At 41.2% G+C, this 15,506-nt stretch overlaps 1 protein-coding gene and 1 long non-coding RNA gene across 2 annotated transcripts in view; both read right to left on the bottom strand.

Annotated features, from left to right (window-relative positions):
* Nucleotides 1-426: 426 nt before the first annotated feature.
* LOC125905531 (uncharacterized) lies at nt 427-1,729 on the bottom strand. Its single transcript, XR_007451666.1, has 3 exons — nt 1,616-1,729; nt 979-1,032; nt 427-489 (listed from the first exon to the last, which is right to left on the bottom strand). It is a non-coding gene; the product is annotated as an uncharacterized LOC125905531 (long non-coding RNA).
* Nucleotides 1,730-3,528: 1,799 nt separating this feature from the next.
* The window catches only part of tsc1b (TSC complex subunit 1b), a 37,541-nt gene continuing 25,563 nt past the window's right edge, over nt 3,529-15,506 (bottom strand). The window contains exons 16-22 of the mRNA XM_049603486.1: nt 13,259-13,425; nt 12,434-12,616; nt 12,200-12,310; nt 9,541-9,663; nt 7,559-7,746; nt 7,041-7,214; nt 3,529-6,296 (exon numbers count right to left, since the gene is read on the bottom strand). Coding sequence (XP_049459443.1) covers nt 5,621-6,296; nt 7,041-7,214; nt 7,559-7,746; nt 9,541-9,663; nt 12,200-12,310; nt 12,434-12,616; nt 13,259-13,425 — 1,622 coding nt within the window. The 3' untranslated portion in view covers nt 3,529-5,620. The remainder of the gene's footprint in view (nt 6,297-7,040; nt 7,215-7,558; nt 7,747-9,540; nt 9,664-12,199; nt 12,311-12,433; nt 12,617-13,258; nt 13,426-15,506) is intronic.

Below are 15,506 nucleotides of genomic sequence, written 5' to 3'. Positions count from 1 at the left end.
ATCCTCCTCGGAGTGCAGCCCCAACTTTACACAGGCTCGGATGTCTTTTTCCCCCCTCATACACTTTCACTTCATTCAGATCATTTTCACAGGGCTTCATTTCAAGTTGGCACAAAAAAAAGGGAAAGAATCCCTTTGCTGGAAATACTTAAGATTTATGTTTAAATTTTCATGGAATCTTTGAGAACATTGAGGAGCAATTTCACATTTGCACTGACATCTAATTTCTCAAGTAGAGTCTGAAAGCACAAATTGCCAAGGATTCCCTATGTGCCCAATTATCCTGCATCAATTTCCTTGACCCTGCGGAATGCTGGTAAATTAATCATACCACTTTTTTTCCCCCCTCTTTTTTTTTGGACTCTCTCTCGTGAAATACATATGCACGCGTTTGATAAACTAATCATACTTGGTCGGTTATACTCACAAAAAATGATTCAGTCCTGGAAGCAGGATGAGAGTTATCAGCAAGGCTCGGGGAATTGGGAGCTGATAAAACACATACAATCACGTATGTACATACACAAACCACGCACAAAAAAATACAAATACAAAATGACAGAATGCTGTTACTGAACTGTCTTCAAATTTCAAGTTAGTTTTTCTACTATGTACATACAGTATTTGTATTTGAAAATATAATACACGCACTAATTAATAATAAAGATTTAATTATATAAATCAGCATAGATGGAATTTTGTTTAGGCATCAGTATTATTTCTGGTTTTGGTTTATTGTCTGCCGTCTCTTCAGAACATGTCTGTCTTTCAGCAGTTGTGATACCATTTCCTCATCTCAAGTAAACTAAAATATCAAAGGAAAAAATACACGGCCTGAGAAAAATTACACATAACACCACCTCTCGTCAATATCATCAATCCTGCTGTCATATATTGAACAGCACCGTTAACAACCTAAGCATCTGAATCATCTTCAATCATGAACTGTGTAACTCCGTATCCACCAGACTGCCTTACCTGTTGATCCCAACATGGCTGCAGAGGCTGGGGTTTTTGGAGCAACAGTGTCCTCTGGTGGAGACAGGACAACACAGAGAGGGATAAAAGTAAATATAAACAACATGGAAACAGGGACACCTACAGTACATGTGAGAAATTGAACACAGAGATTTGACCACCTTCTTTTGTAGGAAAGTCAACAGTAAGAAAGGGATACTCTAGAAATGTCAAAAATGAATTTTAACTTATACATTAGAGGACACAATATTTCAAACACAATTGTTTTTGGTGTAAGAGGCCACTGAAGGTGCTCTATCATGAAAAAAATAACCATGAAAGGCCCTGATAAAGCAAAATGCAATATTTTACCTCTGACCATATTTCTATCCGGACACACTGAGTATAAACTATCATATTTAGTCAATAATGACTGATAAAAAACGATTTGAAATGCAGTTTTCATTCAAGTACATCCAATTAAGAGTTAACAGTACTTCTTTTTTCAAATCTTGGTATTGACTTTCTGTCTAAAAGCTAACTTAGCTAGGTCTGAAAGTGTTTCTGGACAAAAGGAGAACTAGCTAACTTGCTAACTTTTGTTAAGCTAACGTTACCTTCAACCGAAATGTTACATTTGAAAACACTTCAGACTCACCTCTGTGTTAGCTGAAGGAAGAACTCGACGTTTTGGGAGTAAGAGTTAGCATGTTTGTCCTTAGTACACCCGTTAGCTTAGTTTAGCATTAACTGTCGATGAAGCTAACGTTAGCCTAGCCGTTTCCACCAGCCAACGGCTGCCTGAAGCTCACTAATTATCACGTCATACCGGGGTTTGTTTAGTCCGCACACCTGAATTTAATTAAGTTAAAATGAGAGAACTTCTTTGTGGTTCATAGCTTCATATTTAATGGACGATATAAGAGCAGTTACATGTCATACTAATTTCTTCACAGCTAACTAACAGTGGAATCATTTTCTCATGTATTTATACAGTCTGTGGTTAATTCTAGAATGTCGAACGATGACGTCAGAAAATGTGAACGTCGAACGATGACGTCAGAGAACGTAGAACTGCGTCATACAGCAAAACTTGAGAAATTAAGCAAAAATAAAAACAATATGCCTTTTAAAAGTAAGGCTAACATGTTGGTGTAACATTAACTGTGCTGTGTCATACTTTGTAATCATTGTTTTAGTCTGTAGTTGAGTTCTTCCATGAACCACTAGGTACTACCCTAACTATGATGACAGTAGTAATGTTAGTTAGGAGCATTCAGTGATTAATTCATTTTCAGTCAGTTTTTAATTGTTAGTGTCATAGGTAGGTCATAGGTTTTAAAAAAACTGATATAGAGTGCCCCAGGAATGAGTCCAAAAACCCAGAAATGAGTTAGCATTTTTGCACTAACCGTTCCCTTATATCAAAGTCAATGGGTTTCTGGTTAGATGCTTGAAATAAGACCTGCGGTTAACACAAGCTTTAGACTTTCACATTTTGTTCTATGACATAACATCCATCAATAAATACCCCACTTGGGAACTCTGCTTTTGTGCTTCTTGGAAAAAAAGGCGGTTGCAACAAGTGGCTAAATAAGACTACAAATGTCATCATCCCAAGCCGTGCCGAACACACTTTACATGCTCACTATGGTGGTGATGTTAGATCATGCGACCTTAGTGTAGTTATAGCCTCATGTTAGCTTTTTACTTCTGGCAATTGCATTTAGGCTTCAATAATCATGAAAGTGGTGCTTATTTCTGAACATTATCTTGCTGGACACACTTTTCCAACAATCACTCAAATGGAGTCTGGTGGGTTTGGCAAATTTTGAGGCTGTTTCTGGTTAAACAAATCAAGATCTGTATCTGTAGTGAGCCTTTCCATTATGTTGTCAGACACTTAGATTAACAATCTGAACATGTTGGTGGCAAAAAGAAGCACTTTTAGTGGACATAAATCCACTATGCAAACATCCTGTTTGGTCACATTATGGTGGTTGGCTGCAGCACTCTCGCTCAACACTGGACCAGTTTTAAACAGTGTTGTTCCTATTAGTCATTTAGACAGGAAAATAGGGTCCAGGTAAGAAAATACCTTACTCATAATACATTTAAGCCTTTTGCCATTGTACAAAATAGGCCAAACTGCTCATGCATCCCTTCTGAAGTCATGCAGAGGGCCTCCAGCTAGTTTTAAACACATGGGGAAAAAACTATAAAACTAATAGCTAGTCTAAGAAAAGGTTTATGAATTTAGATTGGGTAACGTCTAATCAAAGAATTTAAACAAGCCTAAGAATCTGACCACGAGTTCAAAAACAGGAAAAGAAAATTGTAAAAAAAAAAAAAATGCTCATCACAATTTCCCAAAGCTGTTTTCTACGAAGCTGTAAAGCAACACAATTCAGGAGGATGAACTGATTGTATTCCAACATCTGAAAGTGTCCAGTCTCCAAAACAAACTCAACCTTCACTGGACATAATGACAAAACACCTTGACATTGCATTTCCACAGAGGTAAAGGCATTACATTCAACAGCAGCAAAAAAAAAAAAGCAAAACTCAGAATTGTAGTGCAAAACATTGAAGACGATCTTTATTGTTCACAGTTAAACACAAGCCACTGCTTTAAGAACTTCCTTTTTTGCCATTATATCCCAGATTCTCCAGCTCTGGTCAGAGTCCTGGTTTCTTCAGTTTGTGCTGATTGTACCTTCTGTCTTGGTTTGCGGTAGTTACTACGGTTGGCATTTAAAGTGGATTGTTGAACATGCTTTAGATAGCGAGGCAAAAGGAAGTGACAGCAGGAGTTCCCGGTGGACAACAGGATTTAGACGACTTTCGATACCGGAGTTTCTTCTAATTCTCAGGAAAAAAAAAACAAGGTAACTCCCTGTTTATCAGACCTGCAGAAAGGAATGTCATTGGACAAGATGTTTCTGGTTCTGCTTCAACAACAACACTTCTGTTAAGAGTTGTCTGAATTCAGCCAGAACAAAAAAGGTTTCATGGCACGTCAATTTGATTAGCTGGTCACCTTGAGCAGAAAAAAAATGATTTTTACAACTTGGGCTTGTGTGACCTGCCAGGTCTGGTTCAAATTTAGGATATGTACTTGTGAGCACCCTTCATGGCTGAATAAATAAAAAATAAAAAGCTACACCAGAAAGTGGAATTCATAAAAATGCAGACAATTTCATCAGTCTCATAATTTCATACACTTTTTCCTCATTGCATCTTTGCTGAAATATGAGAACCAACATGACATCCTCACCTGCACGCTTGCACATTCTCAAACAAAACACACTCTCCCTCTGACTTACTCTGGACAAAAACTCAATGGAGTCTCATATGGAAATGTTAGTTAACAATCTGGTCCACTTTCAGGTTTCCTCAGAACAAACCAGCCGTCTCTACGTACCGACCACCTTCACTGCTCCGATCATACACTCAACATGCACTCTGATATCAAAAACATATTTCAGTCTGCGGTCAACGTCAAAACACGCCGAACATATGATCATGACAAATTCCATCTCATGTTCCTCTGGTGTTTTTTAAGATCTTATTTGTTTGTAAGGCATCAGTTCATGAAAATTACTAAAGAACCCGGCATTTTCTCTCGTAGCTCCAGTGGTGCTGACTAGAGCAAAAAGTTTAGGTTGTATTTGTCATGTCTGTCTCGACAGGCAAACTTAATTTGTGGTGCTCGCAGCGTCAACGAAAATGAACACAAACAGTGTCCACATTTTTCTGGATAATCCACAGACCTCTCTGTAACTCTTTTTAATGGGGCTCAAACTCAGACAGGAACTGTATCTGGGTTTCCATTGGAATGTAAAGCAAATTTTAATTTCCATCTAGAGACGATGAAGAGAGCCTGCAGTGGCCTGTGCAATGACGGCCCATGACTGTACCTCATCTTTAATTTGATAAATCTTAGTAGCATTTACCAGCAACTTTTCCACCTCACCCAAGCATAAGAACTTTTTTGCAAAGTTTGGAAAATTTGGCCATTTCCACTCAGGTTTTTTTTTTAGTGCAAATTGGAAATACACCTTAAAACAGACAGATGGAAACACGCCTTGTGACACTATTTCAGAAGACATGCTGCTGCTGAGTTTAAATGTAATCTTTCAATGCTTGTGAGTACCACAAACAAAATGCCACTCACTTCAATTGTGTTGGCTGTAAAGGCAGAAATCTCCGAGATAGGTATCTAAAATTTGGACTAATTCGAGCTTGACTAGCCTTATACAATTGGAGCCAAGTGGGATTTTTGCAGTTTGCGTGAACTGACCCTTTAAACGTCAGACTCACAATGTCAAATGGAAGTTATTGATAACTTCGATCACTGTTGGCATTTCTTTGAGCATCTTTCTCTCAAAAACAAATTCATAAGACCAGTAGTAACACACGGACTTTGTATCCCAGTAACCTTGTCAAAATTCTTCAGGGGAAGGATTCAGTATAAGAAGAAAAAAAAAAGTAGAAAAGCATTGTGGGAAATCCTGTTGTCCACTCAGAGGAATGGAACAAATAACACTGAATTCCAAAGAGTTGCTGACATATTAACTCTTTTGCTGATTTGTAGCTCTTCTTCATCATTAAACTTCAGTCTTTCAACCTCCGCCCTGCATCCCGGCTCAGTTCTGTGTCTCTAACTGTGCTCGTGATGTGTCTCATTATAGTCCATGATCTTTAGCTGCTGCTGCCGGGGACGCCCTGACCCCGCCTGACCCCGCCCTCCACCTGCCCCTGCTCTCCTGCGGGGGCTTTCCTGGCTGGAGGCCCGCTGCTTGGACTCAGAGGGGGGCTCCTTAGTGGGCACAGTAAGTGGAGAGGCGGTGGCGTGGGCTTGGGGAGGGGGCGGAGTCAGGATGGGGGAGGGTGCAGGGCCAGCGGAGGCGATATAACCTGGGCAGGGCGGTTCCACGCACAGCTCAGTCTTCAGGTCGTGGGCAAGTCCGGCCAGGCGCGTCGGCGGTTGTTCCTCATCGCACTGGCTCTCGCTCTTGTTGCGGAACAGCTCACGAGCCCTCATGCCCAGGAAGCTCTTGGCGCTGGGGTAGGAGCCCACAGTGAGCGGCGCATCCGAGGGGGGCAGGGGAGCGAGCGGGTTAGCGTAGGGACAGGACAGAGAAGGCTCCACCAGCAGGGGTGGGGCCAGGTCCTGGCTGCCATTGATGGAGTTGGCTGCTGTCTTGGAAGAGTTGCTCGCTTTTAGTTGCCGTGGTGATAAAGTGCTGCCGTTGCCCCTGGGGGAATCGTGTGGTGGTCTGATGTCCACCTCCTCATTGGTGTGAGTTTTACTTGGTCCATCTGGAACCATGATACTGTGGAGGACAAATATTCACACATAAAAAACAACACTCACATACGCTTTACGTCTCATCTCATTTTCAGTAATCAAAGAAGTATATTTTTGGGGGTGTTGGCGTTGCTCTAGTTAGGCTACTCAACACTGAGGCTGGCGAGCCGACGCTTTGTATTTAAATTAATGTTAATGTAAGTTTAAACAAAGACACTGTGAGTTTACAATCAGGGCCTGTGTTTTAAATGCATTATGCTATGTACATGTGGGACAGTGACGCAGTGGTTAGGATTGTTGTCTCGTAGCAAGAGGGTTCCTGGTTCAAATCCAGGGTGAGGGAGCCCTTCTGTGCGGAGTTTGTGTGTGCTTCCTCCCACAGTCAAAAGACAATAAATCGCCGGTAGGTGTGAATGTGAGTGTGAATGGTTGTCTCTCTCTATGTGTCAGCCCTGTGATAGTCTCGTGACCTGTCCAGAGTGTACCTTGCCCTCCCTAATGTAGCATAATGAAGTGCAATAAATAAAAAACTAAATTCATAATGTCCAATAGACTCCAAATGACCCAATCAACCGAACTACAAGTTAGGTTTGGTCATACAACCTCACTGTAAAAGATCCGAACTATCCCTTTAAACTGTCACCAATCATATAGTTTGAATACCACTGTACACCAGTAAAAAAGTTGGTTAAATTGTGTAGTAAAATTGGTAGTGTAGCCGTCACACAATACTATGCAGCTACATTAAAAAGAGTGCTCTGAGCCTGACCTGGAGTCAGCACGAGTGTGTTGGTCAGCTCTGCCCCCTGGTGGTGAACTAGTGGCGTTGCTGGCAGGAGCCTCCATCTCCACTCTACTGTAGAGCTGCAGGAGTTCAGTCTGCAGCAGCTGAGTGATTCTCCTCTGGGCCTGATATCTGCTGTCTGAGGCCTGCAGCTCCGCCCTGCAAACAGAGACAAGACGGGGACGAGGAAATAGATGAAGAAGGAAAGATAATATGAGTACGATTGAAATAGAGAAAGGGAAAAAATACAGGGAGAAGACATGGGAAGAGACACAGACAGTATAAAAGAGACAAAGAAACAAGCGATGGATTTTCACAGGAGCTTTGTACCTGCATCCATTAATACAAACAAACTGACTCATGTCCTCCTGATTAAAATGCTGTTGTATTGATGCTCAGTTGCCAAAGTGATGATCACTAATATCAAAATGAATTACAATAACAGTCTCTTTTTTTTTAAATCCAAGTTTATTTTGAGGACTTTGGGGGGGAATCGTACTCACTTCGCTTGACACTTCACATCTTCCAGAAACTTCTTCTGCTCTGCGATGAGGTGTTCCTTCTTGGAGAGGTGCGTCTCCAGCTCGGCGACTCGCTGCTGCGCTGCCTCCAGTTTCTGACCCTGAACCAGCAGGCTCTGCCTCAGCGTCTCCACCTCTTTCCCGTAAGACACCTTCAGCATCTGGGCCTCCTGGATGATGAGGGTCATTGTCAAGAGCGTGACAAGAGCAGGAAGGGACAAGACATGAACGAGAAGATGAAAAAGACATGATGACAGATTGTGGAGCACTGAGGTTATTATTTTTCTATTTACAGTTAATGGTATTTTGTACTATTATCTACAGTTCTTGTGAATGCAGTCTGACTCAGGGATCTACAACAATTAAGAAAGTAGTCTGTGGTACATTCAGTGGAGCTTTGAACATCCCAAAATTGACTGTCAACTGTTGATGAGCATCAGAATTATAAAAAAAAAATCATACCATAACTGAACCAAAAAGAATGATGCAATAATATGCATGAAACAGGTGTCTTCATGATCTAAACTAAATATCATGCACATTTTCAAACAGGATGTAAACATTTTCAAGACATTAAAAGATACAAAACTTTCAGTCAGTGATTTATTTGGAAGATGGATAACACGTGAAAGGATGAGCTGGTAAACACAGACGAGACATGTCTGTGTTTCCAACAGAAAGGAAATCTGTGTGTGGTGGTAGCTGACTGTGTTTATGTGTGGGTGAGGGGGGTGAGTTTGAGATGGCATTTTTAGCCAGATAAATCAGAGCTGATCAAATCAGATCGATGGATTAGAGGGGCAGCTGCTGCAGAGGTGAGTGAAAGCAAACTTTCTGTTGCTGCCATTACACAGGTTAGACACAGCGTTGGACCTAGAGGTGCAAAGTTTAAATGGCAATGCAGGTTGGAAAAATGACGTACAAAACTAAAATGAGAGCAGTGTTGTTCTACGAAACAGAGCGTTCTATTTCTATATGATTTAACCAACGATTAAGTTTCATTTTTACTGCATCTGGCGCTCTACTGTGCTTCGGTGTGTGGTGCTCTGGATAATCGAACTGTATATATATTCCAACAGTGCCCCTTCTGAAAGGTCCAGCTCCAAAAATAGAAAATCACTATGGAGGTGGCGATTGTAGATATCATGGTGGGCTGCCACAAATCGATGTATGTGTTGAAAACCCTGTATGTGTCGGGGGCATTCAGGGTGTACAGAGAAACATTAAAAACACAACATGAACATGTCACAGTTTGTATCATTGCTCTCCTTTTCACATTTTATGAAGTAAGACTGCAACTAAACAAGATTTTAATCATCAATTTATATGCAGATTTTAATCCCATTTAATCAACGAGTCTTTTTTTTCTCATGACAAGAAGAAAAAAAGCTATTAAAAATGTCCTGGAGCACAAGGTGAAATGAAATTGCATGTTTTTTCTGACCAACACTATTTTAAACACCAAAATCTTTTCTGTTTGTCTGCTAAATTACTCTTAGATGGCAGAAGTGAAAAAATTAGAACATGTGGCTTCAACTCCGCATTGTTAGTCAACACACCTGAACCTGTCAGGCTTCGTTGAGGGTAAAACACAAAGACTGTTCTTAGATTAACTTTCCTTCCTTTCACTTCCTGGTAACCTCTGTTTGCTGAGTTTATAAGTGGAATTTATTTCATGATAGACCTAACAAATAATGAGGCCTGAAATAATATACAATTAAAATTACCCTCTGACTACACTGAAGTCTACACTATGATCGTGACATATCTCCATAGATGATGTTACAGCAAAGCTAAAAACGCTTCAGTCGAACAGTTTGATTTGGTGCCCAACAAACCCAATTAGTGTCCCTTTTTTCACCTCAGTACGTCGTCTCTGCAGTTCTCTGCATCTGTCACACACACACACACACACACACGCATGCACGCACGCACGCACACACACACTTTTCCTTCCACCATACCTTTGTATTATCGGCGCCTGTGTGGTGTAACTCCTGCATGGACAGCTTATGCGCCTCCCCGAGGAGCAGCAGCTGCTTGTTCAGGAAGCTCATCTGCTGCTGGGTGCTCTCGCTGTTGCTCAGCTGAAGGACACACGAGACAAACAATGACGACGGAGGGCAAAACAGCAATTATGCTACAAATCAAACCTGTCCAAAAATATCTAGGGATGCATCAACAATAAGCAGAACAGTATAAGTCATTAATGATCTGTCTGAACCCACTGAAGATCCGACAAGCTGCAGCAAATGAGCCGTGCGAATATTTAAATAAGGAGCTCCTTTTGTCCCGAACTAATTTTAATTTATGACACAACTTCGCTTTGTGGTCAGCGCAAGATGGAAGTGTTATGCTGTGCAGACATTCCATGAAAAGGATCTTCACAGGGTATTAAAGCGTACAGTCGATTCATTCTGTCTAAATATCGTAAATAAGGAGCTTTAGTGGACTGTGTGGATTCAACCCAATTTGAAAAGCCTGCTTCCTGAATCAACGCCTCCTTGTTTGTCAGGATTTGGGTTCAGCCTGGGTCAGACGAGGGAAACAGACCTCAGACAAACCCCAGGAGGCAGAAAAACACCCAGACCCCCTCTGCGCTGCTGACCCAAAAATAGAGAGGGGGAGACAGCATCTCCAAGGCAACCAAGCCCTGGGACAGTCTGCAGTCTACAGAGAGGTGGCAGGACGAGGACGGGGGCATGTGCTGTTGTAACCCCCTGAGTCTGACCCAACTGTCCGCCAGCCTGCTCACTATCCTGCCCAATTCCTCCATTTAGAAAGGCACAGGGAACATTTTGATTTAAATTTTACACCGGATGAGCCTGATGGGCAGCGACCAAACAAACAATCTTGCTGATTTAACATATTTTTAAATAGCAAAATAAAGAGTGAATAGCGCCCATATGGGTTGTTAGCACAGACAGCCCAGACGTGAAACATAAAAATGTAGAAAACATTGTTGTTTTGGTAGGAATTTCATACAATACAGGAAAGATTAAATGCAAGTTTGATCTGACCAATTCAATTCAACTTTAATGATACACAACATATACAATGATAAATCCACAACGTATTTAGACTGATTTAATTTTATACATACAGACAAAAGAAATCAAACTCCCTTCAATGCGGTATGTTGCCATACACAATCAAAATATAAGTAAAAACAAGTAAGAACTGGAAATGTCAGGCCGAAAAAAAAAAAAAAAAAAAACACTCCCAAAAGGTTCTTGAAATATGACTACATGTCACCCCTTTCACACATGCATTATATAAAGTCAGTGTGCTGGCAATTTTCCATGTTGGCTGAATGTCTGAATAATCACCCAGATCACAGAAAGCTATGCGTACATAAATAAATGTGTCACTTCAAGGGACAGTTTGGCTCTCATGAAGTGGGGCTGTGTGAGGCACTTATCCACACTCAGTGTTTAACATACAGAAGTGGCAGTCGGCACACAGGTTAACTTGGAAAGTAAACAATGCCCTACTGTAGCAGGGGCAGGAGCAAAATGTATGTTAGTCACATAAAAAATTCAATAACATTTTACGTGTACGCTATATCTAGAATATTGTCACTACTTTACCCTGACACAGACAGCCTGTTACAACGGGAAATGCATTAACAGCTTCAGTTCCCCATCTATGCTCCCGTCAGAGCCACCAGACTCCACTGACAAAAACAGCAATTTTACTTCACTGAACATGTGAGCTGCTGGTCTACCACTGCCTCCATTGGTAGTTTGTTTGTGTTAATGTGTCACTTTGGTCAATCTGAACTAACGCTTTTAAATGCTAAAGTCACACAATAAATAAAACAAACTAACTGTGCGAGGCAGTGGCAGACCAGCAGCTCCTGTGTTCAGCTATGAGAAATTACTGTTTTTCTCAATGAAGTCTGGCTTTGAAGAGAGCGATACAACGGCTTCAGCTCCCCGTCAGAAAGGGCTGTCTGGCTCTGGGATAAAGCGGTGAAAATATTTCAACTGATTTTTTTTCAGGTGGCTAAAATACATTACATTGCTGCCTCCATCCATAGCAGTAGATTGCTTCACTTCTGTGTCAGCACTCCTGCCTGCTTCTCCAAACTAGGGGTGCACTGATTGACATTTACTGCATGTAATACACTGACTATGGATAAGTGCCTCCTACAACCCCACTTCACACGATCCAAACTATATCTTAAAGTGTAATGTCTAATGCAAAAAGGTTTAATAAATCAAACACAGTGAATGGACTAATTTTACATTTATAAGGAGATTTGTCTCGTGTGACATCTGTCTCAAAAAAAGATTTTTTTCCCCTCACAGTTCAGCACAAAAGAGCCAAAAAGCCCCTTCATACAACTATATAATTATCCTTCTGTATATTTTAATTTATTCATCCATGTCAATTGCACTGATGAAAATAAAACCTGTTTTTCTGGTCTCTTTTTTGTCTTATTAATTGCCTTAATAATGTTGCCTTGTCTTTCCTTTGATTGAATGACACAACCCTGTTACCCCATCAGACAGATAAAGCCAGCAATGTCGTGTATTCCATGTCTGAAAGGAGCTTTTAATCATATTCTGTCACCAAGCTGTGAAAATTATGAGTTAAATCTGACAGGTCTTTCTTTACCTTGATAGTCATCTGGTTGAGGAGGTGACCAGTGTGGCAGACCTTGTTGTTGGCCCTCTGAAGCTCCGCCTCCAGTTCGTCCATCCTTTTCTGACACTCCTGCAGCTTGCTCTGGAGACACAAAACAGAACCAGATCAAAGAGAGTTTTGCTGTATCTTGTAAAGGTAACTACAGTGGACACATGTATTTGTACTACTATCATTGTTTCGTATGAAGTGTGTGTATATGTGTACCTGGAGCTCCTGGTTCTTGGTGTAGTAGTCGTCTCTCCCCTGCTGCAGCTGTCTGATCTGACTGTGCAGCCTGGTCACCACCGTCTCCCGGTCGTCCCACAGCTGCCTGTACCGCTGCTGCTCCACCTGCAGACTCTCCCTCAGAGACACAATGTCCACACTCTGCAGGTTCAGCTGGTCCTTCTGCACAGACACACACACACACACACACACACACACACACACACACACACACACACACACAGATATGCATAGGTTAGGTACAAAGTGTGCAGGAGTTTCTAAATGCTGTTAGAAAGAAGAGATATTTTAAAGCACTTTGCAGCAGTTTGTGCAGCACAGCTGGTCTCTAAGTGAGGGCAGGGATGGACACACAGACTACTCAACTACTGTGCTACATTTTCAGCTGATTGCTGCCTGAATGTGTCGGTGTTCTACCTCTCTGTCTACAATTCATTGCTGGAGACTAAATGGCGTGCATGGCTTCTTGCAAGGGTTCCCACACCTTCTTGAACACCAAATTCAAAGACTTTTCAAGGATTTCCAGGCCCAATTGCCTCAAATTCAAGGACCCAACATGTAGTTTCAAACACAGCTCAAGGTTAAAGGTATACTATACCCGGTTAGCATGAGTTCACAGAGCAGCAGCGGCTAACATCAGAGATGGTGCCTTTAAACAGTCCCCAAAATGCAAACAGGACACACTCCTGTGGTGCTGCATCTCCATAAACAAAGTCACACTGCCCTTTGGTTAATTCTTAATACTTGTTCTGTCTCTGACATTTAACAGGGCTAATCTGTGATAATGAGCACGTGCAAACTTGCCATAGCGTTGTTCTGCTCCTCCAGTGCAGTGGCGTTGATGATGCGTCGGAGGAGGCGTCGGTTGCGGACGGCGTGCTGCTCCCTCTTGTAGCGCTCGTACAGCAGCTGGTTGTGCAGCAGGAGCAGCTGGCTGCGCAGCGTGTGAAGCTCGTCCAGCGGAGCCGAGCCTGGGGAGGCCGTGGTAATAATAATGTAATTAACACGGTCACACGCCTGACACACATACGCACTAGCAGAAACGAGCTTAATTATTATTCAAGTGTGGAGCACCAGAATAGCACAGGTACTGTAATGAGGACAAAAAAAATACTGAATATAAATATAATGCTGTGATTTCGCCAAGCTATTCTAGTGTAAATGTCAATCACTCATTAAAACAATATAAGTTATATGTTTCTGACTTTAACAAAGGGGAACATGAGCTGATCAGTCGCACACAATGAAAAGAAACTAGAAACTATGCAAAGTATTTTCAAGAGCACAGACCTACAATAACTTTGTAACATCCTTTTAAATTGTTCATAACCCACAACGTTTTTTTTTTTTTTTTTAAAAATCTGTATCATGATGTGCATCAAAACACACATAATGACATCATGTGACACCACAGTTGCACACTGTCTAATGAACTGGCATATGACAATGTTCATGGAGAAACATTGCGATGGACGATGATATCTTCTTATGGGCTACCCCTAAAGCTACTGTAATATTTTAAATACTTTTATACTTTTTATATGTATGTTGGCCATTACTTCAGCCCCTGATATACTACGGCAAGTGCAAACCAGGTAGTTCTAAATATTTTTTATGTTTGCACCTGTATTCAAACATGTTTCACTGGGTGGTAACTGGTTAGATTAAATAACCTTTAAATAAATAACCAAGAACATGAGCTCTAAGGCACTAAATGTATATACCCTGGTGTCTTCTTCAGTTGTACTCACAAAACTAATCTGTGCACTGTTGGTGCAGACTTTAACATTAGTGGTCAATGACTGTTAGACATTGGCAAATATATATTTTTATTTTAAGTCATGGCAGTCAATCATTTCACACAGGGGCATTCAATATTTTTGTAAAAACACACAAAACTTAAGGGAAGTTTTTGCACAAAGTCTCAATGATGAGACTGGAAAAACTCTGGGCATCAAACCTGAGGCCTGTACTATGAAACAGGATTTGAAGTTAGTGAGGTAAATTCAGGGTAAACTCAGGGTTTTCAGTGCTACGAAGCTGGTTCTCGTTTTACCAGGATAAATCACCGTGGCAACTTATGCTTAACAGCTAGGATTGGATCTCAGCCTGTCAACACCCTGACCTCTGGCCAGTCAGATCACTGAAGAAAAAAGTATTCATGGACAAAAGTCTGGAGTCTCAGGTAAAAAAGAGGAGCCTGTATGTTGTTGTAGGTCACTAGAATCATTTCACTGTTCCAGGGCTCTATTTCCACTGGTTTTAAACCAGAGCTTCTAACAAACACAGAGATCGTTTACACGCTAAACACATGATTTTAGCAGGATTTAAACTTAGGCAAAGTTTATTTTAGTCCACAGTGACAGTGCTGCTACTTTTACACTCTGATTCCATCACTGCAGCTCGAAATAACATGAGACACCTGTGTCTATATGATATGAAGCAGCCTCCTTCATTCATGGTTCTGATGGTGTTGCTTGTCATTAACAACCCCGTCCCCTTTACATGACACACTCGTGGCTGGATAGGAAAACCCAGAGTTGACTGAACTAGTTGATAACCAGCTTTGTAGTACTGGTTATCCAGATGGCCAACATTAGGACTAGTCAAACCAGATAACGAGAAGATATCCTGGGTAAGTTGAACTGGCTTCATAGTACAGGCCTCTGCTTTGTTGTCACTTGGCATCTTACTTATTTATTCTTCACTCAGATAGTTCTTGATACAAATCTCATTTAAGTTGACAATTTTAGACTTTTTTTTGGAACAGCAACACATTTAACTTTTGAGAACTTTGGGGTTTATTATTAAATGAAAAAAGGGTTTTAAATTAAAAGCAATGTACTGCCCTACCAAAATGTTGCAATCAAATGAGGTACAAACAAAAGAGCTGCAGTGTGACTGCCAGTTGAACTCCTGGTTCCTTATTTAATAGATTTCCTGGATCCGCACTTAAACTAATCACTTGTACCTTGGCTCGTGGCCCAACGTTCCCTCTAATTTTATTGACATCTGTTATGTTTAGGAGACATCCTGGTGGCTAAGAAATAAA

Source organism: Epinephelus fuscoguttatus, linkage group LG18 (genome assembly GCF_011397635.1).
Source record: "Epinephelus fuscoguttatus linkage group LG18, E.fuscoguttatus.final_Chr_v1".
Classification (NCBI taxonomy): domain Eukaryota; kingdom Metazoa; phylum Chordata; class Actinopteri; order Perciformes; family Serranidae; genus Epinephelus; species Epinephelus fuscoguttatus.
The sequence above is the reverse complement of the archived record's forward strand: the minus strand, read 5'-3'. Positions and strand labels throughout refer to the sequence as shown.